Raw genomic sequence first — 27,271 nt, 5'->3', positions numbered from 1 at the left:
ATCCACCCCCTCATCCTAATCTTTGTAAAAGTCGTATATCAAATACTAGAGACTTGTGCTTCGGTATACACATACATTTAAACAATATGAATACGTTCTGAAAGTTTCATTACGATCGTACGTCTAGAAATTAAATTATTCAACAAATAAGTTCTCCTAATATTGCCAACACTGCAGCGCAACCCAAGCGCAATCGCCTGTATATGTGAGTGTGTGTGTGTGCGTGTATTTGTTTGCATGAGTGCGTGTGTGGGTGCTAATTATTATTGAAATATCAGTTGCTTGTAGGGTTCAGGGGATCTCGTAGTCGAGCAGTCTCGACTAGAGCTTTCTTACTTGTTTTATAGTGAACTCTTTGCTCACATTTCGGCAAAATATTGTCAGCCATAAATGTATACAACTGTTGGGAGCTCAGCTCAGCGCATCTGTCATGGTTGTTACGGTCTAAGGCACAGAGCGAGCGCAAAACTGTATAGGCGGGCAGCCCGGAGCAGGAGTTGGCCAGCATGGCTTTAATAATGTCCTAGGTGTTTGTTTGATGGCAATGACTAACGTGCGCTTTATGAGTCCTTCGCTGGCAATGGCCATTTATTATGTTGGCATATAAACAATATTTTATTTAACATCATTGTCAGCCTGCCGCTGCATGTGGCTCTGAGTGTGTTTGTTCGCATTGTAGAAGACTATAAAAATTGTCAGCTTCGCTGCTCTGGGCCACTGTGCGGACCCTGAGACTCTCTGTGCTGTGAATTATTTCACGCTTTGCTTTTTTATAAAACACTTTTATGTTTATGTCTTCATATAACCCAAGCATTTTGAGTGTCGCTGCACACACTCGCTCTCTCTGTCACACACACACACACACACGCAGACGCATAGCTGCCTTACACACACTGATGCGCACCGCAGCTTCCGTTTCCGTTGCGACATTCGGCATTGTTTCTGGTTTGCGCCTTGACTTTGCTCTTGCTCTCTTTCGTGCTCGTGCTTGTGCTCCTGCTCCTGCTCATGCTGTTTGGCTGGCTTTTCGTGGCGGCTGCTACTTGCGCTGTAAACATAAATTTGATGCGGCCAGCACATGAAGCATTTTGTGGCAGCCACTGCGTGACAATAAAGCGCATCATAATAATAACCGGGACACACAAACCTATCAAAATCAATGGGCGCGTCAGCCTGGCTAGAAGAGCAAAACGCTTAAGTGAACGGCAGCCCAGACGTTCTGCTGCTCTACGCAGATACATATATAGTGATATATAGTAGAGTGCAGCTAGAGTGTGGGAGTGTGCGAGAAGTGTGTATCAACTGACTAAAGGGCAGATGGCAGCACATAAAAACGCGCGTCAGTTAATTAAAACAAAACATTTTCAATTATAAGCGGGTGGGTGCAACACACAGGCACTCACACCCACACATACACACAGAGATTTTAACAAAACAAGCGGCGTTCACGTTTCAGTGCGCAAGTTTTGCTTGTTATTGAAAAATGAAAAAATTGTAGCATACTTATGTGGGCCCCGACAACGACGAGAGCAACAGCTGCTGTTTGCATAGGTATGCGAATGGCTGTGTGTGTGAGTGTATGTGGGTGTGTGTGGCTGTGCGTGCATGCAATGGCAAGAGTTATTGTCATTGCAGCTGTTGCTCCTGCTGATGTTATTGTTTTTATTGCAATTGTTTTCACAGCACGATGTCAACAGGCAACAGACAACAGCCCCATGAATATATTTAAATAAAACTTAATGCGTTCGCTAACAAACTTAAAGCGCACTTAAGGTGCGCAAGCTAAAGTACGTAAATTGAATAGCATATAATCGAAAGAGATAGAGTGAACATCTTCAGTTGTGTAGAATTTTTAGTTAGACATTAAATTAAATCTCAAAATCAAGCAAATATATGTATAGATTTAAAGCTTCTCTCATTGCTGCTAATAATTGCTTCAGCTGTGATACAAGTCAATTAGTGGGAATTTCGCTCGCTCTGTGAGCAAACAATTATAATTACTTGGCCCATTCAGCTGGCCCCACATATTTTCAATTTATATTCCGAACACATAATCGATTTACAAATGAAGTTAGCTGGCCTGACGTTTGCACCGGAATACATACGATTTTCAAGCAAAACAAGATGGAGCACAATACGGTTTCAGTTTGCATGGGCAGCTAGCTCTAGCTGTAGCTGTAACTGTGGCTGTAACAATCAATCAATCAGTGAAAACAATCAACATGATTAGCTCGTGTTCATTTTAATTAGTTGCACACACACACACACACACACACACACCCGCACCCGCACGATGGCATGTGTGAAAAAGTTGTTAGCACGTTGTCCGCATGCCGCATTCAATTGTTTTCTTTTTGGTCATGTGTGCTGCTTAGATTAATGGCTCCAGTCAGCCACAATGCTAAACCACATCCATGTGCCTGACGCTTATCGACCCGAATTGTCGGCTGCCTGCATACATGTATACATTTAAATATGTGTATGTGTATTCTAGTTTAACTTTGTCATAGACGCATAATTTTTAACGTACGCTCTTGGCTTAATCACAGAAAAGCCATCGAATAATCCCCAAAGAGCCCACAAGTTGCGCTCAGTTGCATATTACAAAAATAAAAAGACATAAATAGCGTCTAAGTGCGCCATAGATAAACTCTGAGACACAGACAGTCCCCAATACAAACAAGCCAACCAACTACTCCCCGTGTCTCTCTGTCTCACTCTCTCCCACTCGCTCGTTGCCTGCACTGCTTGTCTGTGTCTGTGTGTGTGTGTGGAAGACGCAGACAAATTATGGACAAATTACGTCGACCTGGAAATGAGCAACGGCCATGTCGCGACCGTGGAGCGCCCGCTTCATTATATGCGCCGCAATAGATGCGCCCTTATTGTCGCACACCTTCCGCCCCTAGCACCGCCCGCACCCTGCAGCAACCAGCTCACCCGGCGCTTCCCTTAGCACCGCTTTGTTGGTGTGCCTTCGTCGACTGTTTGGCTTTGGCTTTGGCTTTGGCCTGGCTATATTTAAACCCTAGGATGTCAGCGCCAGGACTTTGCTCAGTCGGCTGGTTAGTTCTACTTTTTTCTCCAGCTCATATGTGCATTGTGTGTGTGCGTGTGCGTGCGGGTGTGGGGTTGCGTATGCCTGTGTGTGTGTGTGTGTTGCGGTCGCCTTTTTTGCCGCAACCATTTCCGTTCGTTTGTCGCCATTTTTATTAAACGAGTCTTTGCTGCTGTCAAGTTGTTGATTCCATTGCGTTTCCGTACTTCTTTTTTTCCGCTGCTCAATAGCGGCGCCCACGCCCACGCCGCCCCATTCACTGTTACCATTTTAATTTAACAACATGACAAATATTTAGGTCGCTGCCACGCCACGCCCCCCGGCACTGCGCTTAATATTAAAAATGCAATTTAACATACATTTCTTCAGTGCAGCCAGTACACTGGAAAAAAAAAGGAGAACAAAGTTTCTGTAAAATTTCGAACGCAACGATTTTTTGGTATTTTCGCGCATATTCAGGACTTTTTTTTGAGCTGCGTCCGGGCACATTTTATATTATTTAGTGAAATTCACTTGAGCGTACAGCCAAAATGGGCAGGCGGGGGCGTGGCCGGCCGGCAGGCCGAGCAGCTCGCGGCAACGGATAAGCCTTGTCGGCCTTTTGCCGGAAATTGAGGCAGCAGCAGCGCGAAAAGCGGGAAAAGCGAGAAAAGCGAGAGGGGGGGAAATTATTTCAGCTGCAGCAGCTGCAGGTGCAACATTTGCAGCTGAGTTCTCGGATTTTTTTCTTCATCATCATTTTCGTTGGCTCCATTTCGGACAAACTGCTCAAGTTGAGGCCATGGCACGAGGGCGTTGTAAATATAAAACATGAAATATTCACGAGACAGGCTTTTAAAATATTGCTTAAAATTGTATGCTGCCGGCCATGGGCAGACCAGGGCCAGACCAGTGCAGAAAAGAAGCAGGAGAAGGCACTGAATGCTGAGAATAAGGCCATACGGGCTGAATTTAATTGAAGTAGCCCATCCGCTGGGCAGACACACACACACACACACGCATACATTTATGCACACTCCTGGAGCAGTCCTAACGAAGAAATTATTGGCCAGTGCATCAATCTTCATTAAGCCTTGCGTATAGTTTTTGATGCATTTATCAAATTAAATGCAAACTCTGTGGAAATTGGTTTAATTCGCTTTCAGATATCTCAGCATTATTTTAAATATAGCACTTCAATGAAAACTATATTTGTCAGCCGAACAGAAGACGTTGCCTCAGCTCGAGTGCTCGGAGTGAGCTGCCAAAAAATGCAAATATTGCATGCGAATGTGGAGAAAAGTAGCAAAGTGAAATGCGAAATGCGAAGAGGAAAACCTCAACAAGTCAACATAACGAGCACGAAAAACCAATGACAAATCGCAGTATTTGTCAGTTTGAGAAGCATGTCAAGCGACTAAATTACCGTTGTATTCCCGTTGCTCTACACACACACACACATACTTTATCTCGCTCTCTCTCTCTCTTTCTGTCTGGCTCCTGTGTATTGATTTCGTTATTTTTCAAAAAAGTTTCCTTGCTGCTTCTATGCTCCACATAGTGGCTTTTCGCATTGCCATGTCGCCAACTTTGCTTTGCTATAAAACTCAACCGCAATTCATTTGAATTCAATTGTAACAACAAAGTGTGTACGAGTGTGTGTGTGTGTATTGCACTTCCGGCATTGCTGCTGGCACACACAAAAAGCCATAGCAGCTGTGTCAACTGTCGGCGCTCCAGCTAAAGGTCTTGCATTATGCATTTAGCTAGCAAAATTTAATGTGATTTAAGCATTCCGAGTGCCAGGACTGAGCCGCACATCGAGGGGCACAGCACGAGATGCCCGCATATCAGAGCCAAAATGCTCGAGGGGTCATGAGCTAAGTTTATTGTGCACATTTAAATGAAATTGCTGCGCTCAATTTATGCGCTAAGCGCCGCAAGGCATTCACACACACACACACACACAGCCATTCACAGAGACACTCACAGCTATACACTGGCAAAAAAAAACGTTGCAGCAGGTTACACATACCACTGCACCGCTGCTCATTCATTTCAATTCGTCGCTTATTCTATTCTATATTTTTTTCTTCTTTTATTTGCTTTGCTTTTTTGTTAGGCGCAATAGTTTTATGAATATCGTTTTGCCTTTTCAGTTTCAGTTGTTATTATCTGTGGTGTTGTTTTTGCTGTTGTTGCCTTTGCCAGTCTGTTTGGCTTCAATGTGCGCATATTGTTGGCATAATTGAATGCTTTTTGCCACAGCCAAGTTGGCCACGTTTTTCGCTCGTTCGCTGTTTGCGCCTGCCTGTGCTAAAGTCTAATGTGATTTTTGTTGACTCTTTAGCAGGCGAGGGGCTAGCGGGCAAACGAGTTCCATTCAGCTAATATGAATAAATGACAAAGAGCCAATACTTGATGTTAAATTAGTTTTGGTTTTATAATAAATAAATAAATATATAATTCTGGGACAAATATAATCAGTTATGATTGTTCTTCATAATACTTCTGTATTAATATAGGTAATAAATAAATAAAAATTAAATTAAAATTAATTAAAGCAAATATTGTATTATATTTTATTTTATTTATATATTATTATTATTATTATTAATATTATAATAATAATAATAATTATTATTATTATTATTATTATTATTATTATTATTATAATTATTATTATTATTATTGCTATTATTATTATTATTATTATTATTATTATTATTATTATTATTATTATTATTATTATTATTATTATTATTATTTTTATTATTATTTTTGATATTTATTTATTAATTTATTTTTTTCGACTAGCCTAATTTGAGAGAATATTTATGCTTATGTAATAAGTATGATATATTAAGTATTAAATAAATTTTATTAACATTCAAATGCCGCTTAAAGAGTGAAAATAAACACAACTTAATTAGCTCCTTGCTGAGAATTGAAAAGCAGCTGCTGCAGCGCGACAGTGCTCGAGCTTATCTTTTTAATCATTATATTTTGTGGCTTTGGCTGAACTTTTGCCCTCGAGGCTCTTGCTAGTTGCAAATAAGTAGCGCTAGTTTGACACTAGTTAGCAACTAACAACTACTTAGCCGCAAGTTCGCAGCTCCTCGCAATCTCTCTCAATAAACACTTGCACAGCTCTTAATAACCCAATGCAAACTTAGTCAAGGAAGCCCAACTTGGCTAATGGGAAAAATAGGTGAATGTGTGTGTGTGTGTGCGTGTGATGCTTGATGCCAGCTGAATGTTGGGGATGTGAACTTGGGGCTGCGACGTGGCAGTCACCGGAATGTCATGCAAGTTTATCAGCTTGTTCGAGCTGCGTGTTAAACAAAAAACGTGGCGAAACTTTCAAGTCAAAGTTTTCATGACTCCTTTGTCAATTACCTGTAGTTGGCAAGTCGAGCCTGTCAGCCGAAGAGGCCCCGTGTAAACATTGAGAGAGAGAGAGTGAGAGAGAGAGAGAGCTGGATATACAGACTTGTATATGAGAGAGCGAGCGAGACAGTGCAATGGAACACATGAGCATGTGCCTGAGTACCTGAGCACAATTTGAACCTATTGACATTTCGATTGCGTATAACTGGGATAACTTCATCTGGCATGTTTACATGGCACGTGCGACCACACAGCCCGGCCCACGCGTCCTTCCCAATTAATGCGCTGTGCGAAAAGTTTCCTTTCCAGTTTTTTTTTTTTTTCTCTTTTTCTGACCTATTCATTTGTTTTGGGCTAGACCAGGCTGGCATATAATTTACGAGCCTTGTGTGTGATGGCCGGACGGGGCTAATCTATCATTATTGATTGGCATCCAGCTCTCCCGCTCGACGTTCCCCGGCGTTACGTAATGGCTGGCGAATGCTTGTGCATTTATTAATAGCGGAATTCCCGAATGAGTTTTTCTGACATTTCTATGCTAACCACATGAAACAATTTTATTCTAATTGCAGTTGTGGATTGTTGTACAATATTTGCGGGCACTGTGGCGCACATGATACGCATGCCGGCATATTATACGTACGGACTTCAAATATAATTTCAAGCTTCAAAGATCGACGGACAGATACTGAGAGACAGCGAGAGAGAGAGTGAGAGCGAGAGAGAGAGAGAGAGCTCAAAATGTGCAACACGTGCGCGTTTTAATTTTAAATATTTATAAACGCACTCTCACACACATACACACACCAGGCTTGACTCTGCCAGTGTGTATGTGTGTGGATGTAGGCGTGGCAGGAGGCGTGCCACTAAAGTTGCTTCGTCGCCTCGTCAAATTCTATTAAAAATTCATCTTAACGGTTATGTGTTTTGACAAAAACACAGCAACAGTAGCAGCAGCACCAACAACAACAACAACAATCAAATTAACAACAACAACAACAACAGCAGTGGGAGCAAAAGGCAAACAGAGTATAAAGAACAAACAACAACATCAGCTGAAAAAGGACGACTGTTTGTAAATATTTAAATGAATTTATGTGCAGCGCAAAAGTTTTTAATTAAGTGAAAAAATTAAAGCAACAACAAAAAGGATTGAAGCACAAGAAAAAATATATAAATATACCAAAAAATACACATACATATACATATATATAGGCATACATATGTATATGTGAATAAAAACATCACACAGCCAACAATAACAACGAGCTGGGAAAGTGTCACAAACACCCACACACACACACACACACACACGCTTAAAGCCAGCAAATCATTTGTGTGTGTGTGTTCTTGTGCATGTGTGAGCGTGCCTGTGTGTGTGTGCATATTTGAAATTATGTTTGCATAAAGCGAAGCAAATTTATTTGCATTTTTTATGCCCATGTAGCCGCTCTCCACCTGTACAGCACCACATACCACTCACACACACACACACAGAGAGAGAGAATTTACGTGTTACATTTACATTTGCCACTTGGCACAGTGAGTGAAGAACAAAAGCGGAAGAGCAACCGACACAAAATGGAGTCCAGCCCAATGAAATGCACACCGCTCATCTTGTGCCTCATCATTGGCATCCTGCATCTCCAGGGAATCGAGGCGCACGAGCACAGCGACGGCTACAGACCAGGTGAGCAAACGTGTTGGTTATGATGCCTTAAATATATATTATAATATGATGAATGAAGATATTAACTGGATCTATTCATATATGATATATGATATAGTAGGTGAATCCAATGAATAGATTATTAATCCAGTAAGCTCTGCCACTATACAAGTACATCAGACAAGGCTGCAGCATATATTGCAGGGCATCTGCTGATCAGTTATGCCCCATTCGTTTCAGTCAGACCACATTTTAATTAAAATTATTTATTCAAACTGTTCTACTTTTGATTGTTTTTAAATATTTGTGTGCACTATTTGTGTGCACAATAATTTATTGATTTTTACAATAATAATTTAAGCTTAGCTCTCACGCTGCTGGAATTGATGTGTGAGCATGTTATCTGACAGTTTCGACTGACAGTAAAAGCCGTAAGCATTTAGCATATTAAGCTTAAGTATCGTGCAGGAAGATAAAATTTTAATTGCTCATTTCAAACTTTGTTTTGGGGCTTTATTGTTGCCTGACGGCGGCGGGGCTTGCCAAGCTGTTGGAGCAGCAGAGTTCGGAATTGCATAAGTAGGCGTCATGCGTTTAAAAGACCGTAAAAAGCAAACTTTTTAAATTATCACGAAATAAAACACAAATCTGACATCAGAATTTTGAATTTTTTGAAAGGCTTACGGGAGTTGAGGGTTTCCATGGAACTACAGCTGGAGTGGGCAACAAAAATTACCAATTTGAGACTAGATTTGCCAAGTTTTTGTACAAAGATTACAATTTTATTTATTCTTTAATTGGTCTTAATATGATTGTTTGATAAAACATATATCCTGCTCTGATATGTGTACACACCACTCATAGTTATTTTCGTTGCAATTATTTGAATATCTTTTCTTTTCATTTAAATTTCATGAGCGATTCCTCAGAAAAAAACGCGTTGAAAAAAATGTGCATTATTTATATATGAATAAAATACGAAAATATTTAAATATATTCGCTTATATGTATATGCATATATTTATTATTAAAATGCGCGAAATTATTGTTGGCTTTTGTTAAACGCAGCATTTAACTGCGTTTTGCAGCGTAGTGAAACAGAACGCAGTTTTTATGGCCAGTGTTGCAAAGCGGGCTATAATTTCACTCCATATACATAAATGCGTGAGTGTTTGTGTGTGTGTGATTGAACAAAAGCTATGCTGAACGAAAATGTTAAATTAATATACATATATAAATATATATGTATATGTATGTGTGTATATATAAAATTATTCAATTTATACAGCTTCATTATGAACTTTTTCCATAGCCAAGCGGCGGCATGTGCGGCCGGCTTGTTTATGGCTCTTGTTGTTATTGTTTAATTTAATTTAATTTGTTATTTTTATTTATAAAGGTAAGGTTATGCCTGTTGTTTCATAGTCGCAAATGCAAACCGTCACCTGCGTCACCTGGCTCATTGAGCGCCCACTGCGACGGGCCGGCCCACGTCTGGCTCCCTCCCTGCGGTGGCTACTTTGCCAGCGTTGCATAAATTCTCATTTTTATGTGTCTGCTGTTGGACTTTACATTAGCTTCTGCTATGGCCCGTTGTTGTTGCTGCTGATTATCCCCAGAGTGCTATATAAAAATTTGTGCGCTCGCATTTTGCTGTTGATCTCTTATTTTCGTTGCATGTATAAATTTATTGCGCTGTTCACATTGTCGGGCGCCCGGGGAGTTTATAAAATGAAATGAAGTAAAGTAAAATTGAGTTAAGCAAATAATTTTATAGAGACCGCATGCATAAATAAACCGTATTCGGAACTGGGCTTTAAGCCCAGCTAGCTCTGCTTTAAGCATTTGTGTGCATTTGACAGTTCTTCGGAGGGAAACGCTTTAATTTCATTACACAATGCCCGTCGCTGGAGCGCTTACATAATAATTAGTAAAATAAATTTCACCTAAACACACAGAAGCGAAGCGAGGCGGAGCGCAGCCTCCAGCAGGAGGGGGAAACAGAGAGCTTAGGGGGGACAATGGCAAAGAGTAAACACAAGCAATGCTGTAACCAGGTAACCAACGTCGAGGGCTTCGCTGGGCAAAAAAGGTGCAGCAAATGGCCACGTCAAACGCACGTTCGGGCTTCAGTTAGAGTTTGGTGGAAGTCCTCAGCGCTTGCAAATTATTTTCCATCATTTTTCACGCAAAAAGCGCACAAATTTTTCCGTTTGAGGATACCGGAACTGGCACGGCGGGAACGCCGCGAGAGCAAGACGTAAATGTCGACAGAGACAGAGGGACGGAGAGACAGAGGGACAGAGGGACAGAGCGCTCTCTTGTCAACAGGCCACGTTCGTGCTCGTTTCCTTGTCGGTGTCGGTATCAGTGTTCACATTGCTGGCAGGAGGCAGGAGGCAGACGGCAAGCAGCCGCCAGCTGGCCAGGACAGCAGCAGCTTCGCAGGAGTGCCAGCGCCAAGGAGACAGGCTCTAAATGAAATCTAATTAAAGCACTAAACGTGCAGCCGACAATGCAGTTGAAATTGCAATATCTTGCAAATGCAAAGCGTTTCCCTGGAAACTGAAGATACTCCACACATACTTTTGTCTTTTTAAAGACTTTGTTAAAGCCAAAGCTAAACTAAATAAGCAATGCTACTATCGATTGTTGTGAACGGCACTGGAACTGGGCATCCTTGCTCCTACTGGCATAAGCTATTTTGGGAACTTGTTTGGGAGCAGCCAGAGAAAGTTTGAAAATAGATGTGGCACAATGTGGTTATTGCGACAGGGATATAAATAACATCGTCCAATGTTTGCCGAACAATCAGAAATAAAACGATTTCAAGTTGTTTCCCTCATTTACAGACAGTCATGAGCTGAAGAGTGTTCTACACTGAGTGTGTGGCTACATGCAGTGACCACATCAATAGCAAATGCTTCAGAGCTTAATAAAACAAATCCAAGCACACAAAAGAGAGCACAGCGGATATCTGCAGCTGGGAATAGAGATAGATGGAGAGAAAGAGAGAGACAGAGAGAGAGCTATGGATAAATAGAGACTACCTGGGGCAGCTGGCATAACATGCGATTTCTAATTCAATTTCGGTGACAGCACATAAATAAAAGAAACATTTGGAGTTGAAGCAGCAGCAGGAGCAGCAGCAGGAGCAGCAGCAGGAGCAGCCAAAAGCAGAGCAAACGAACCAAAAACTGTAAAAGCAATTCCTTGACAAAATAAAAGGCGCACAAATGTCACATTTCCCAGGCCAAATAGAACCACAACTGTAGAGCTGAATTCCGTACAGCGAAGAGGGGCGGGCGGTGGAACAGGCAGAGCATTGCGACGAATCGTTTACCAATTTTCTGACTGCTGCAAATCAAACAAAAAACCAGAAACGAATTGAAAATACAAGAAAGCAAGAAACAGAATCAGCAGCAGCAGCAGCAGCAGAAGCAGCCGAAAAACTTTTTAAATTAACTAAAAACACACACACACACACAGGCATATACAGTGTGAGCAAAAGAGAGTGGAAGACATATATACACAGTGAGAGAGAGAGAGAGCGCGACACGTTGTCGCTGGTGTTGGCATTTGGTTTGAGTATTTTAGAGGAAAGTGGAAAACTTTTAGTGGCATGTTTACAAAATAAACTTCAACTTGCAAAACGACCAACACAGAACGAAAGCGAACAGACAGAAAACTTAAATAAAAATGAACACGAAGCGAACAAGAAGAGAATGAAGAAGAAGATGATTATATTCAGGCCTCGTTGCCCATGTAGTCGAGTCAGTTCGCATTATTATTGTATATGACATAACGACTATGACGGCCATCAGCTGACACATATTTCCATTGCAAGGTAAGACACACACATATACACATACACCGACTAGCTTACCTCGACGTTTCCCAAAAAAAAGAAAGTTTTTTTTTTGGCAACTTTTCGTTTTGTTTGTTGTCATTGTGGGCCAAAAAGTATTTTTTTTGTTTTGTTGCGCTGTCGCTGCTGCTTTTTGTGCTGACAGTTGGCAAACAAAGCATAATTTTTAATCTGAATCTGGCCACGCAAACATTGTTACATATGCCATACACGCACACACACACACAGAGCGAGACACCCCATGCACCCACACATAAATAAGCAAGCATACAGTGAGTGGCACACCTGCGCCTAGCTTTTAGCCTGATTGTTGATAGCCAGCAAGAGGAAAAAAAAATTATGTTCGCCTGGCATTGGACTCGATGCGCCAAAACATTTTTGCAGCTCTCTGCAAATTGCGCATACGCAGCGTGTGGCACCTGCACGCGTCGCGCCTTTCATCCGCCTGAGCTAGGCACTTTGCCATTTGCATTTTTTCGCTTTTCCGTTTTTCCTGTTTTGGCCAACTGAAACGTGACAATATCATCAAGTGTTGTTTGTTGATTTTGCATTTCGTAGTTTCCGCGGCACCCGCACGTATTTCAACAGCCTGATACTTGTCACACATCATCAGACATGGGCCATAAATCCAGCTGAGCCCAACAATTGCCATTACTTACTCTCCCGGGCGTGACTATTTATGGCGTTTAGTGTTGCTAAAGAATATCAAAATAAATCTTGCATGATTTAAGAGAGCCTAAATGTGCTTTAAATATGTAGTGCAATTATTATGTGTCTAGGAATATAGAGTGAGGGCGATAAGGAAGTATAGAGTCAAGAATAGAAATTAGATCTGTGGTGCTATATTTCAGCTTTGTAAAATACATGGGATATATCCATATTATATCAGTAAACAATAGCTAACTGTATTTAAGATTTGATAATGAATTTTAAGTTCTAAAACATTTTTCATGATGCTCATAGAACTGACTTAAATCTATTCACAGATTAAATATTTATTCCTCAGTGTTTACTGAAGAGCATAAGTTATTAACAATTTGCATATGCATAAGATATAAGAAACCTACACTTTCAATAGATATTTTCTTCTCATGGCAATCCTTTAGAAGATATCATATTCAAAACCATTTCAACATAAAAAATAGTACAAAGATTTAAAAAACAATATGGATCCGTTGCATATGGGCAGCTTTATGGGGTTGCCACATAGTTCCGTCGAATACGAACAGCCCTAACCTACATCTCTTTCTTACAATCCAATCATTCAATGTGAAATTCAGTTAATAATTCAGCCAGTGCAATGCACTCCAAGCGAAAAACTTTTACTAAGGAATATTCCGACATTGGGGATTTCAATTGAAATGAGCCTTCAAATTCGCTGCTCAACTCTGACAGTTAAGGGCCGTGGGGCAGTCGTCAAACTGACAGTTATGGGGTTGCGCTCGCTCGCATCGAGCCGGCCTGTGGGTATATTAATATGTAGTTTGTGTTTGCTCGGGGCGAGCGGGCATTGTTTTTGTTTAACTGACATTTAATGACCACATACATCATGCTATTTGCGGTGCGGCAGCATTTAAAATTCAAGTTCATCGTATGATGGGGGCTGCATATTTAAATTGACAACAGCTGCTGCTGACAGCCAGCCAGACACAGAGGGGCCCAAGCCCTGCAGAGCAGAGCAGAAAACAGCAGCGCCCCAAAAGCGAACCCCGGCTAGACATTAGAAAGCATTCAGGCGCATATCCGATATATATATCCGGCTGTGTGGCATTAATCAGACAACAACGTGCTGGATAGACGTTGTCAAAGCTTTTGGTATTTGCAAATTTCTTAACACGAAATTAGTCGCAATAAACAAGGCTAACAAACAAGCTCTGTGTGGCAGGTGGCAGCTAGCAGGAGGCAGCTAGCAGGAGGCAGCTGGCGTCTAATCGAAAGCAAATAAAATGCATTGCATACCTGCATGCCATAAACTGTCACTTGCATTGTGTGGCAGACCCAGAGCCGGTAGACGGTATGCGGCATGCGGCATGCAATCCAGACGACACGCCTCCAGACCTACGCCCAATCAACCAATGTCTACCCGTCCGTCTGTCTGTCTGCATGTCTGCTTGTTGTCTGCCTTACCCTGACAAGCTATAGCTCAGTGTGTTTGACTATCTGTATCTGTGTATGTAAGTGTGTCGGTGTGTGTGGCATGCCAAGCCCTCGTTTTGTATGCACCATCGCCTACCAATGCCAGCTGCAGCCGGGCGAGAAGCCGGGGCACGGCTATTAGCCAGCGTCGCTGTATGTTTTACCATAATTTGCCAGCAGTTGCATTTGCAGTCGCTGTTGGAGGCAACTGACACTGGCATGCGCCATCGTTTGTCGTCTCTTATCGAACGGCATACAGCTGAGTGTGGTTTGCATGTCACACTCGACTGCAGCCCCCACTGTGGGCCCCCTCCCGCTGTCTGCGGCAATTATAAATGCAGAACTCGGTGTCCCCGAGCTGCATATAGAAATTAAAATTGTTTACCCAAGACATTAATGTGCCACCTATTTACACGTACATATTGTTAAATGCGCCTTCAAATATTGTAGTTACAGCGAATTGCTTTTAGGCGACAACAGCCGCACTTTTCATGTAATTGTCAGCGAGCAGACAGCGAATAGTATGGATTGCAAAATACGACTGGGAATAAGGGCAGCAGAAATAAATTGCTTTTACTTTCATTTCTTTCCATTTTTACGGCCAAACAACTCACGAAGTGTGATTGCAATCAGCTTTTAAGTGAAAGCTGCTTTGACATGGATTTCAAATATTTTCAAAAATAAAATGGGAGGTTTATACACTGCAAGCCACGAGAGAAGAGTTGCGGAAAATAATAAATAAATATATATATATGTATATGTAAAGATATAATACTCTTTCGATCAGCACTTGAATTGTGGACGAACAGCTATGCCCATTCCTTGATATCTTCTATAAATCAGAATCTGATGGTCTTCAAAGTTTAGGGAGAGACGAACTAAATGTAAATTGTCTCCAGACAGCTTATGATATATATTATCCAGTGATAAAGCAACATAAAACGAGATCATGAAATATTGGTCTATGGTCAAAAAACCCAATTATTGACCATAAAGTCTAATTATCAAGTTAAAATCTTCAAATTTCACATATATATTTGGTAAATTATTATAGAATTTAGGTTTTATTTTTATATATTTTGGGTTTTACCATAGAGACATTTTATAAAATATATTAAACTAATATCGATTTATAATCCCTTTATAATAATATTAAAATTTTATAATATATTAAAGACAGGAAATATATATTGTAATACATTATATTATTTTATTTCATATTATATTATATATTTATATTATTTTCAAATATTATAGACTCAAAGGATTCTCGCAAATATTGAAAAGATATATGATTACCTGTTTTGAAATTTTCGCGTTTATTGCCAACTTTCGTTGCACACAGACCGTGTTACAGGTCGACCGAGTGGATTGCCCTCGAGTTGCCATGTGCACACATGGTGCTATATAAAGAGGAAACGAATACAATGGAAGTTGGGTGCAAAACAAGCGCACAAAACGAAAAAAAAGAAGAAGAAAATCTAAAGAACGCCAACAAAAATAATTGAAAAGGTTTCATTGTGCGCACATTTCCACGTGTGCTGCTGTTTGGCTAGGGTCGGGTTCTGCAGCAGTTTCATTTACTCTACACACAGACACACACATGCACAGCTATAACACATAAATAACAAGGATCAGGCGCTAATCCAATGGCAGCGCCAAAGAGCACTGTCAAAGGGGTACGCGTTGTCATAGCCAGCTTTCGGTGTCAGCGAATGTGGTGCTTTAAATGCTTTGATTTCATTTTTCATTTCAGCTAAGAGACACACCCATATACACACATATTCATGTATGTATATAACAACAATTGTCAGTTGTGTATGCCAGCCAAATGAGATGTTGCCAGCTGGATTGGCTGCTGGCTCTTTGCTCAATTCAATCACGAGCTACTTACAGACAAAACCATTACTCGACTTTGCTTGGGTAATGAATCTGGGTATGTGTGTGTGACTGTGTGTGTGTGTGTTGCATACCTTTTTTTTGGGGGTTCGAGTGACAGCTTAGCAATGCGTGCACGCTTCAGCTCACCTCTGGACCCTTTTGCCATCGCGTATTTGGTGTTGCGGTAGAAATAAGCAGGATTAAGCGAGCTTAAGACCAACTCTATGAGATTTTCATACGCAACGAGATATGAGTGCATTGCAGAGAGGAGCAGAGCTCAGAGGCAAAGTCAACATGGGGAATCATGGCCACATGTCATTGTCCTGGCTGAGGCATGTGGCATACTGCATAACGCATACGCCATGTGGCATATAAAAAGTCGCCATTAAAGCCAAGTAAACGAATAAAATTCGTTTATATATTTATAAATTGAAGGGGTTCTCTTGAAGGTGCCAAAAAGCAATCTCGAAAATTGGCTAACAAAGAGTTCACATGCAACGCCTTGGCTGGGCATTGCTTGGCTTACGAGGAGATTAACTGAGTTCTGAATCAAAATAAATTATTCCTAAGAAACTGTCTGCACATATAATCGACATTTGAAATAAATTGTAATTTCTATACGAAAATAAAACATTCCAAAGAATTATGGCAGCAAGATGTAGATATAATATATTTATATATGTGTATATATTTATTTATATACATTGCTATATATATTTATAGATATTTCATTGATCTTGAGGAAAATAAGAGCAACGTTAGGCTCGGCTTGCTTTGCTGCTTTGCCAGACAACGCATCTAGTTGCTCCATAAATAGGTATTTAGCTATTCAGTCGTGCTGCCCGGGCTGCTCCGGCACGTTTGGCACCCACAATGGATTCTCAGATTTGGCGTTGGCTGCTTAGCGGCGCTAATGCGTGCGGTGGCCTGCGGTGGTCGTGCGGCGCTGGCAAACAGCAGCAGCGGGCACAAATTGCCGTTACGCGCTTCAGTTGAGCAGCTTAAAGCTTAAGTCAACATAACCAGGATGGGCCGAGCACAAATTCCTTGAAGCCTTTGTGCAAAGCCCAAACGAACAGAAATACGAAAAAAAAGAGCGAAGAAAATAAACGAAAAAGTTGTGTACATTTTTTTCGTACTTGGACTTGTCGGCATCTTGAGTATTTTTCAGCTGCCTCTTAAAGGTGCTTTTTAGGTGTGCGTTTATGCGTGTGTATGTGTGCGTTTATACGTTTTTATGTGTGTGTGTGTGTGTGTGTGTGCATGCCTACGAAAATTGCTTTCTGCCGCAATTGCTGCTGCTTTATTTTATTTATTTACTTTCCACACATACACACACACACCCACATACAGATACTTAGGCACTGCGAAGCTTTAAGTGTGGGCGGCTTTTGGGTGGGCGCAAGGTGAGCTTTGCTTTTGTTGTGGCGGGCTGCTGCCCGTTTGCTGATTGAATTTTCCAAGCGAATAATTTTTAAATTGTGCCTTGGTCAAAAGATAATTCAATTTTAGTTTACAATTTCTATTACCCAGCAGCAGCTGAGCCGTCGCCACAGGTAACAATATATTATAAATACATATGAATACAAACTTTTCTTTTTTGCGGTGGCTAACTGACTGAAGAGTCTATTTATGCGCATATTTATACCGCAGGCTGCTCAATTATCAGTCTGATTTATGAGCTCAAAATGAATGCCAATTGTTGCGCCGAAAGTTGGCCAACTGTCTGCCTGGCCTTGGGCGGCAGCATATTGAAGTGCTGCAAGGATTTTCAGCTATACAGCGTAAGCTTTTTAAATATACCTCCTGTATATCCATGAACATTATCTTTCCTATACCTGACTCTGGCTGGCTGGAGTCCCAGCTGACTCAGCTTGCAGCATTTGCAGTTACATAATCTGGCACTGCAGCAACATGCCCTTATCAATGACAATCGTTAAATGTCATGTTCAATGCTTGAAAGCAGACCCAGAGACACAAAATACCACAATTTGTATGCATTATGCTTGCCTGAAGATAGAGCCCGAGGCAATACCAGCAGCAGCAGCAGCAGCAGGAGCAGCAGGACAGATACTCTGGCAGTTGCGAGCGTCAGCCAAGAGCTGCAAACTAAGCCAAAAATGCCACAAAACATTTACCATATATCATGCATTTTTACGTACACTTTTAGCCACTTTCGGAGCGTGTATCTGGGTGTGGATCTGCTGCTGCTGCTGGGGCAACTGCTTGACTGCCATTCTGGGCGCTGTCCTTGCTCAATGCTTCTGTTGTTGCAACTTTTATGCGAAACTCGTAATTTACACATGTACTTGGCGCCACGACAGCACCACCAGCAGCAGCACCACCACCAGCAGCAGCATCTAGAGCTGAGCAGCAACAACAACTGTTTTATCTCGCTAAAGCTGTGTGAGCTGGGCTTGGCCCTGAACTCGGTCTGTCTGCTTGGCCACGCGGCGTATGCGTAATATGCACCTTCATGCAGCAGTCCTTCATGCAGCAGTCCTCCAGTTGCCGTTGTCCGCTTTCTGGCTCGAATATCATTCATGCGTTTACCTATTGCCGGCTGCTTTAACAACAGATTTAAGCATAATCGATTTCTTCGACAGCCTCAACAGCAGCTTCCTCCGACTCTCAGACGCTTTTATTCGCTATCCCAAGCAACTTTTCGTTTTAATATGTCTGTGTGCTTGTGTGCGTATATATGTGTGTGTTAAGTTGTATGCTTGTATTAGTTAAGCTGTTTATAGTCTTGCGATTGCTGTTGCTGCTGCTGTTGCTGTTCCTGCTGCTGTGCTGTATTCTCCAAACAATTTACTTCTAAATTGATGAAATAAATTTTCCAACACACTTATTTCTGTGTACTACATTGGTTTGTGTGTGCGTGTGTCTCTGTGTTTTTCGTGGAAAAATTCTCATTCTCTCTGCTATGCCTCAATTTAATTTTTTTAAGGCTGGTTCCTCCTCAGCTGCGCTTTTTTGCTTGACGATTATTATTATTATTTTTATTTTTTGTTGTTGAGGCACTTATCCCAGTCGAATCATTGAGCAGCTATTTTTTCTAGTCTCAATTGTATTTCCAGCTAAGTGACAGCTTTAATTGATGGTCAAGCGAAAACGCGGAACTGTTTGAATTTATAGTTAGTCAACAGAATTTTCTGCCCAGAAATATTTTTAGAGTTTTAAGAAAGTCCTTCAAGTGCTTAAGCTGAAGAGCAAAAACAACCTTATATGTATGTATATATGATTAAGTGTATATATAAATATTAACTACCATAGCACTTATCGTTCTACTATATTTAATATACATGGAAATTCCGAGGAAGTAGTTTAAGATTTTTTTATCATAATTTATATATATTTTTGGCCCAGCTCAGCTCAGCTTTTCTTTACTTTAATATTATCAGACAAGCGCCTGTTGATTTGTACGAGTTTTGTTCTTTAAAACATCAAATTAAAATCACTTGTGCTGTGGCTTTACCCACTGCAGCTGTTGCATCACGATGCGCTGCTCTGCTGGCAACAAATGGCACTTGAGAATTTTGAATGGCTGTCAGTGTATGTGTATGTATGCAGTGCACTGCCATATTATATAGATATAAATTGGCCTTGGTACACTTCATTAGCATGATGGCAACAGTTTCGAGCGCTTCAGCCACTTCAGCTTTGTTCATTGCCATTGCGGCTGCATCCTTGGCTGCTTGCAGTTTTTGTAGTGCTTGTAAATTACACTCGAGTGACATAAGTCGTCGTCATCATCATCATCAGCATCATCATCATCGTCGTCATCATCAGGTAACGGCAAGTGCCTTACCTCTGCAAATTGTTGGCTAGGAATATAAGGTCGTCTTATTCTCTCGCATTTCCGTCGCATCTTCAGTTTATGGCACGATATTTTTTGCAGCTTCCTTGCTCCTGACGACTCGCGGCATTCATCTTGACCAGATGCTGGCTGTCTGCTCTGGCTCCGTCAGGCTCTCAGACTGTGCATCTGCAGACATGTGCATTTGACCTGTACTAAATACCTCGACATGTGCATAGTCTGGCATTCACCCTACCCTTCTATGTATGTATGTGTGTATGTCCATTCCGACATTATCTGCAGAATTTTTAATGATTTCTCTCGCAGTTGGCCTGGACGTCTTTTGTTGTCAGCTTCTTCTTTGGTGGCAAACATTTTTCTTGTCCTACACTTTAAGCTGGCCATTATTAAAATACGAGCTGATAACAATTTAGCCGCAAGCTGAAAGTCAAACACAGGACAGCTCACACACACACACACACACAAGTATACGCCCGCACATACAGATTTACTTATATGCTGGCATTTGCTTAGCTTTTGCCTGTCTGGTCGTGTCCTTTTGGTGCGTTGAACTTGTCCTCTTTCTATGCATAAGTTTTCGGGTCTACATTTGCCGCGTTGGCAAATTTCAACTGCCTTTGGATATCTGTCTGAGTGCCTTTTGCAAGGTCAGCAAAAAAAGCCCTCGTTTCAGTTCATTGTCCCCCCTTTCTCCTTCCTTTTCCTCCTTGATTTTGTGCTCTTTTGGGAAGCATTTAAATTGGTTTTTGGACAGCCGCAGAACGTGATTAAGTCAATAACTAAACCAATTCGGGCAATTTCTTATATACAAATATTTATGCATGTACATATGAAATCGAATTCCTTATTGACCGTATAACAGCCATAAACAAAACGCAAAATTGTCAATTAAAATGCTAGGATGACGGAGAGTCACGAGCTGCCAATGCCGCACTGCGTATGCGAAATCGCAGTCGGTTTTTTTTTCTGTATTTGTATTAATTTTTAATCAACTTGCGGCACGGCACAAAGTTTTATGCGTGGCATGACCACAACAAAGTGTTAGACAGGTTAATTGATACGTACTCACCGCGAACAAACTCCTAACCGCGCGAACAACCCTCGGCTGACCCCTCATACATATGCATGCATGTGTGTGTGCCAGGCGAACCTTTTGAAATATTAATGAAATCAATTTCGGGGCTAGAGCTAGAAGCTGCCACAGATTGCCGGAGGGCATTGCCACCGAATGTGTGAGAATATTCGTGAGTGGGTGAGAGTGTGGCCGAGTGTGGGTGAGTGTGGGTGAGTGTGTGAGTGCGATTACATCAAAATACGATATGGCCATGGTTACGGCAGTCTCTATGGCTTAACTTGGGCAGCGGTCATACGTCGATCAATGATTATGGCAGACCCAAAGGGTATACGGCATTTAAGTTCCATATGCTATTGAGTTTCATATTTGAGCAAGACACGCAATAGAAGTGATGTTGAACAAGTTGCTTATCGTATTACAGAATCCGCTCTTAATAAATATTATTTCAGACAAACAAACCAAAAAGTTACTTAGATTGAGCCATGCATGCAAAACATATATATTTATATATATGTAGATATATATATTTATATGCCAAGGTTGCAGAGAAAATGTTTTGAACTGAAAAGCTTTAAAATAAAGCACAACAGTTCAACAGAAATGCTATCTTCTATCTTCTCGATTCACTTTTGCTAATTCCGAACTAAAAGAAGATTATTTTCTTTCCATAAGAAAGATATTAAAGAAAGTCGATGTGCTCCACAGCTGCAGAGCATGAAGTTCAAAATCAAAAGAACATTTTAGCTTCACATATACAAATACATATACATACATATATGTATATATGTATATTAAGCTGCTTTAGTTGCGAGCGTATAATAAACTATATGCTTTAAGTATGGCCTGGTCCATTGTTAACCTTGGCTCCGGCTCCTTCTCGGTCTGTGTGCGCAGCCAGGGCACAGCTGTTGCCTGTCAGATTTGTGCTACTTTTGTGTGCTGTCACCTGACTGCTGCAGGCAGCCTTATGTGCAGCTAAGAGGCTATTGGGGCTGTCTGCGTGAATGGGTGTGACATAGATTCGCAGAGGCTGACCGAAGTTCAAGCACCTTAAAGAGGTGCGATTTATTGCGAAAAGTCACACAGATGATTGCCCCGAAAATTTCATTTAAAAATAGTCATCAGCTGTTCCCAAATTGGCCTCGGTAGAGTAGAGCGGGAAGAGGCAGAAGGAGTGGGAGTTGAGCCAGAGAGAATGTGCGGCTAGCGAGGACCTTGATGAAAGCCTTTCACATTGAAATTGAAAAGGGGCTGCCGGTTGTGGTAAAGTGGCCACCAACACAGCTGCTGCCACCGCAAGCCCTGCCCCTGCCTTAGCCTGTGCTGCTGATACTGTTGCTGCTGCTGCTGCTGCTTCTGCTGCTGCTGTGGCTAAGCGCAAAATTAAGCAAATTAAAAGCCGCACACAGAGCGCCAGCTGCATAAATCATGGGTGTGTGTGTGTGTGTGTGTGTGTGCTCTATCTGACCTACGCATGTGCAAGTGTTAGTAAGCCCCTTAACAATATATGAGCAAAGCCTTTCTGTGTGTGTGTTGGTGTGCAAGAACCACAGCCCAGGGTCACCTATGGCTCACATAACGGAGCGCACACAAAAAAATGCCATTGAAAAATGTTCGCTTTGTTGGCCATTTTCAGATTTTTATCAAGCCTCTCAACTCGTGTTCGTCCCCGTCCACGAAATTCCGCTCAAAATCAGCGCTTAAAAGCCGTTGACGTGCAACGTTTTTCTTCTTCTTCTTTTATTTTTTGTGTGTGCGGTTTTATTTTTGTTTTGAAAGCAGCCAGAAGGCTGCCAAAAACATTTAAATTAAAATTCAGCGCAACATAAAATCGTGCACAAGAACAACAACAAATGGGAAAAGTGCCGCTGATAGCTAAACGAAGCTTAAATGCTCTTAAGCATGAGATGAATAACTAAGATTGATTACATAATGAGAGGCGGGAGAGAATGAGAGTGGGAGAGAGAGAGGGAGAGACTGACAGCAGCATAGCTCGTATATATTAATATTCTTTTTTACACCAGATTATTGAAAAAAAAAAATATGTTTGTATTTTGAATATATTTTAAATTCATTAGGATCTATATACTATATACTTTATCTTCAATTGAAACTCTTTCAATCAGTCAAAAGAGCCAAGCCGCATTGATTTATGGCCAGCGTTACAAGCAGCTTAAAGTCAGAGGCTTGACCCGCTGCCCGAATAGGGTATATTAAAATGTTACACAAAGTGAGTAGAGAATTTCGACTGGCCTCGGATGTGGCAGCAGGAGCAGCAGCAGCAGGAGCAACAGCAGCATTAACTGTTATTGTCGCGCGTGGGCGTGGGCGGGCGGGCAGGAGTGAGGCAGTGGGGCATTTGGCCATCGGTTGTGGGTTTTAGGCCCAAAATATGCGCAAAGTGTAAGCCGTTTAGCGCTCTTTGATGGCCTGCCAGCTGCAGTTGAAAATTTATAGCACGCTCTTAGGCTGGCTGTTTAGCGGGCGCTGGCAATAGCCAACAATTGGGCAATTTCAAAAGGCAGCCGCCTAACAAATGACAGTTTAAAGTGCGTGACACAAACAAACGAACGAACACACGCACACATACACACGCACACACACCAACACACGCACAAGTCTCCTGTTGATAGTCACGCTGGCTGCAGGCAAAGCACTTTGGGTGCATGTTTAATGGCATTTGTTGCTAATCAATGAATAATTTATGGGCCAAGGCTTTGCTGCCTTCTGGCAGTAAGCCAACAACAACAACAACAGCAACAATCGATACGCACACCAGTGCAACCCTGGCGTACTCTGGCTGCGTGCTGTGCGCTGTGTAAAATCATGTTTTAAACTATTTGCCAGGACTTTTGAATATTTGTTGTTGTAGTTGTTGTTGTTGTTGTTGCTGCTGTTGTGGTTTACTAGTGTTGCATTGCCCAATGCTGTTCGTGTTAGTGTTTGGCGCCAGCTAACACATTCCCATCGCTTGTTTCCGCTAATGCCTCCAGGCTATTGTTTCTGTTGTTTTTGTTGCTGTTGCGTTTGTTGTGTCGCATTTAATATGCAATTTTTAATAGCGCAATTATAATTTGCATGTTGTAATAGTTTTTTTTTTTTCTCTCTATTTTTCCATAGCATAGCATAGCACTTTAAAGCATTTACATAAGCGTCAGGGCATTTGAAGTGCACCAGATTTTGAATGGAAGAGGTCGATGTCGATAGGCATGCAAGGCTGGCAGAGCACCTGGATTGATGTTGATATTACTTAATATGCATTAGCAATATTAACATTTATTACTTTGCCATAAATCAAATAAATATATATATATACATTTTTATTTAATAATAATGGGACACACAAAGAGGTTTTTTATAAGTTCATATGTTAAACAAAAAAAATATATTGGTTTGCTATTAAATGCGAATAATCACAATAAAAAATATTTTATATAATTTTCCAATAAAATTTAATTTTTTCTCTGATTTACCTATTTTAATTACACTTTTTACACATATAACAGAATTTTCATGTATGCCCAATATTTAATTACAAGTTCAACTTTTCGATATTTGCCTAACGTGTATCTATATATCTATGTGTATTTTCCTGCCCATGGAAGAGCTCTGGGTTTTTTAATTCGTCTCATTTCGTTTAATATTTGATGAGGCGATAAAAAATGCAAATGGCTTTCCGCTGTGTGTGTGACATTTTGCTAAAGGCACTCGATTTCGATTTGAATAATGTAAACGGATTCGATCGATCCCCAACTATGCCGAGTGCCACAAATTTCGAGGGCTTGGCCACAAATCGTATTTGGCCATAAGCGATGACATTGCCAATTGGCAATTGGCAGGGCCCGAAAAGTGTCACTTGTGGTGCGCATAAAAATTTTCCGCCAATTAATCGTGATAAGGGCTTTTCAGCAATCGCAATAAACACGGCAATAATCATAACTAACACAAAAGACAACAACTGCCTGGCCAACTGCAAAGCGCAAATAATTCGGCCAAGTCGAAAACAAAAAAGTTTTACTGGCATTTTCATGGCGGAGTTGGGCGGAGAGTAGAGAACATATTCACACACATATAGGGCATTTAACCGTTAGATAAATGTTGACGAGGTCAATGGGCGTAAAGCGGAAGTTATGGTCGGGAATCAGTCGGGGCCCAGCGACACGTACAAATAAAGTAGAAGCCAGAGGCAAGTTTTGGGCCATTAGCCGAGCTCAAAGGGGAGCCTGAAGGATAAGGAGAGCCACAGATACAGAAAGACAAAGCGCGCAAGAGACAGAGAGAGAGAGAGAGAGAGAGAGAGAGAGAGAGAGAGTTTGGTACACGGACATTACGTGCCCAGCCAATAATCTCTGTCAACATCAATTTGGTTGGGGCCTGAGCAACAGAAACTAATTAAATGGTGTCCCATAAATTGCACATTAAACCAAATTTATTGCATGCCCGAAATCGAAATTATTGCCAAAGTCGCGAGACGTTTAATAAACTTGGCCAACAATTTGGCCCGCAAGTTGGCAAACGTGTCGCGATCGTAGCATACTTTACAGCGCAACCAAATTGTGATTTATACGCTGGCTTATCAGCCAAGAGTCGGAGTTGGCGCTGCCAGCCTTAAAGTCAACATATTGCCAAATAAAAAATAAAAAATACAAAAAAAAAAAGAAAAGTAAAAGCTAACGAAAAAGAAAACCAAATGCGGGCTAGTTAGCAAGCTTTTCACTTTGCTTGCTTTCGTCTTGCTTCACCTTTTTGCTTTGATTTGTTGAAGTTTTCTTTTCGTCATTTGGCATTAGCACAGCTCTTGTTAACTCAACAACAATTTGTGCTAACGATGTCCGTAAGCTACGAAAAAAAAAAAGAGAAGAACAAATGCCACGGAACATGGCACGTGGCCGCAGTGATCCGTAACTGTGTGTGGTCGGTCGATAGTGGCTAAGCCCTTGGATTGGCCACGTGTCATGCCTGCGCGATTGATTTTTGCTTCAGCTCGGCTTGTTTTCCCTTTGTGTTTTATTGCTGGCATTAGTTTAATGATTTGAGTTGTTCCCTGCCTCTTCTCCCTCTGCTCTTTCTTGCAATCATAACTGGTTTGTTGTGCTGCATTCAAGCTGACTTTTAGTTAGAGACACTTTGCTTAGCTCCTAAAGCGAAACGCTTGACGTTATCATTGGAGTGCAGACCTTCGTTGCTGCTGCTGCATATATCCCTACTGGAATTCTGCAACTGTCAATTGCTGGGAGCTGACAGACTGCCCTGACTGCCGGCACTTGCGACAGTCCGATAGTGTAGCTGCAAAAGTTCGACTGCCGCAGCAGCAGCAATCGCAGCAGAATAAAACAATGGCTGCGTTATCGTCTTAAAGCACAACAAGCAATTGCAGTCCTGCCTTGAAGTGTCTCTTGTTTTTATCAATAAAGTTGCTCTCTGAACAACTGAAATTACTTGCAGCCATTTAAAGTCAGAGTAATTGAGCAATCAAAAAACATTTTATTTTATTACGTCTTAAACTTTAATTTATTTTAAGCGATTGCTTGGCTTTAAATCTAGCTTTTATTATTTATTTATTATTTTGTCTTTGCTGCAGACGTGCGCCCGCTTGCTCTCTCTGGCAACCTTAAAGCATTTGGACTTTTGGCAAAGCCAACTTATCACGCATTCGTCCAGTTATCCAATGTCTGCTGCTCGTTTGGCCTGTATTTATTTCTCTTTCTCGTTCTTTTTTTTTCTCTCCGTGCTCAGCAGCCGAGCACAACTCGATGCAGGCCAATGCGGTTTTCATGCTGCCATGTGGCAAATGCGACACAAACTGGCTGCAAGCTGCTGCTGGCTTGCGTGCGACACCCGATAGACCAGAGACATGGCAGCCGTGCTCGTTATTCTCGTTTTTCTCCTCTTTTGCCTGGCAGAGTCCTGCTCGCGTTGCTGCTGCTCTAAAAACATTGTCACGTGGTTTTTGTATTTAGTTGCATCGTCCATTCAGCGGGGACCCCAGGCTGTGTGTGTGTCTGTGTGTGTGTGTGTGTGAGTGAGAGGCTGCCATGGCCAGATTGCTTACCTGGCTGCCAGTCGCTGCTGTCGCCGTACGCGGGCGAAGCTCTTGCCTTCACCTTGCCTTGGCTGCAGCATTGCAGAGTGGGCGGAGCGTCTCGCCCCTTGCAGCGCCCCTCGCCGAGCCAATGCAATAAATTCAACTCTACGTTTCGTGTTTCGCATTGTCAGACGGAGCCATTGTGCTACAACTTTATTTTGCTTGTATTTGTATGCGTGTTGGCAATCGCTGCTGTTGTTGTTGTTGTTGTTGATGTCCCTGATATTCCTGCTGCTGTTGCTGTTGCTGTTGCTGTTGCCTTTGTTGTTAGGGAAATTGAAATAAATGTGTGTGTAAATGCGTCAAAATG

At 41.6% G+C, this 27,271-nt stretch overlaps 1 protein-coding gene across 1 annotated transcript in view; it reads left to right on the top strand.

Annotated features, from left to right (window-relative positions):
- The first annotated feature begins 7,747 nt into the window (after positions 1-7,747).
- side-VI (sidestep VI transmembrane protein) overlaps positions 7,748-27,271 on the top strand; it is a 63,550-nt gene continuing 44,026 nt past the window's right edge. The window contains exon 1 of the mRNA XM_018113644.3: positions 7,748-8,117. Within this exon, the coding sequence (XP_017969133.2) occupies positions 8,009-8,117 (109 nt within the window). The 5' untranslated portion in view covers positions 7,748-8,008. The remainder of the gene's footprint in view (positions 8,118-27,271) is intronic.

The sequence above is a fragment of the Drosophila navojoa genome, chromosome 2 (genome assembly GCF_054131105.1).
Source record: "Drosophila navojoa isolate 15081-1374.11 chromosome 2, UAZ_NAV_1.0, whole genome shotgun sequence".
NCBI lineage: Eukaryota > Metazoa > Arthropoda > Insecta > Diptera > Drosophilidae > Drosophila > Drosophila navojoa.
The sequence above is the reverse complement of the archived record's forward strand: the minus strand, read 5'-3'. Positions and strand labels throughout refer to the sequence as shown.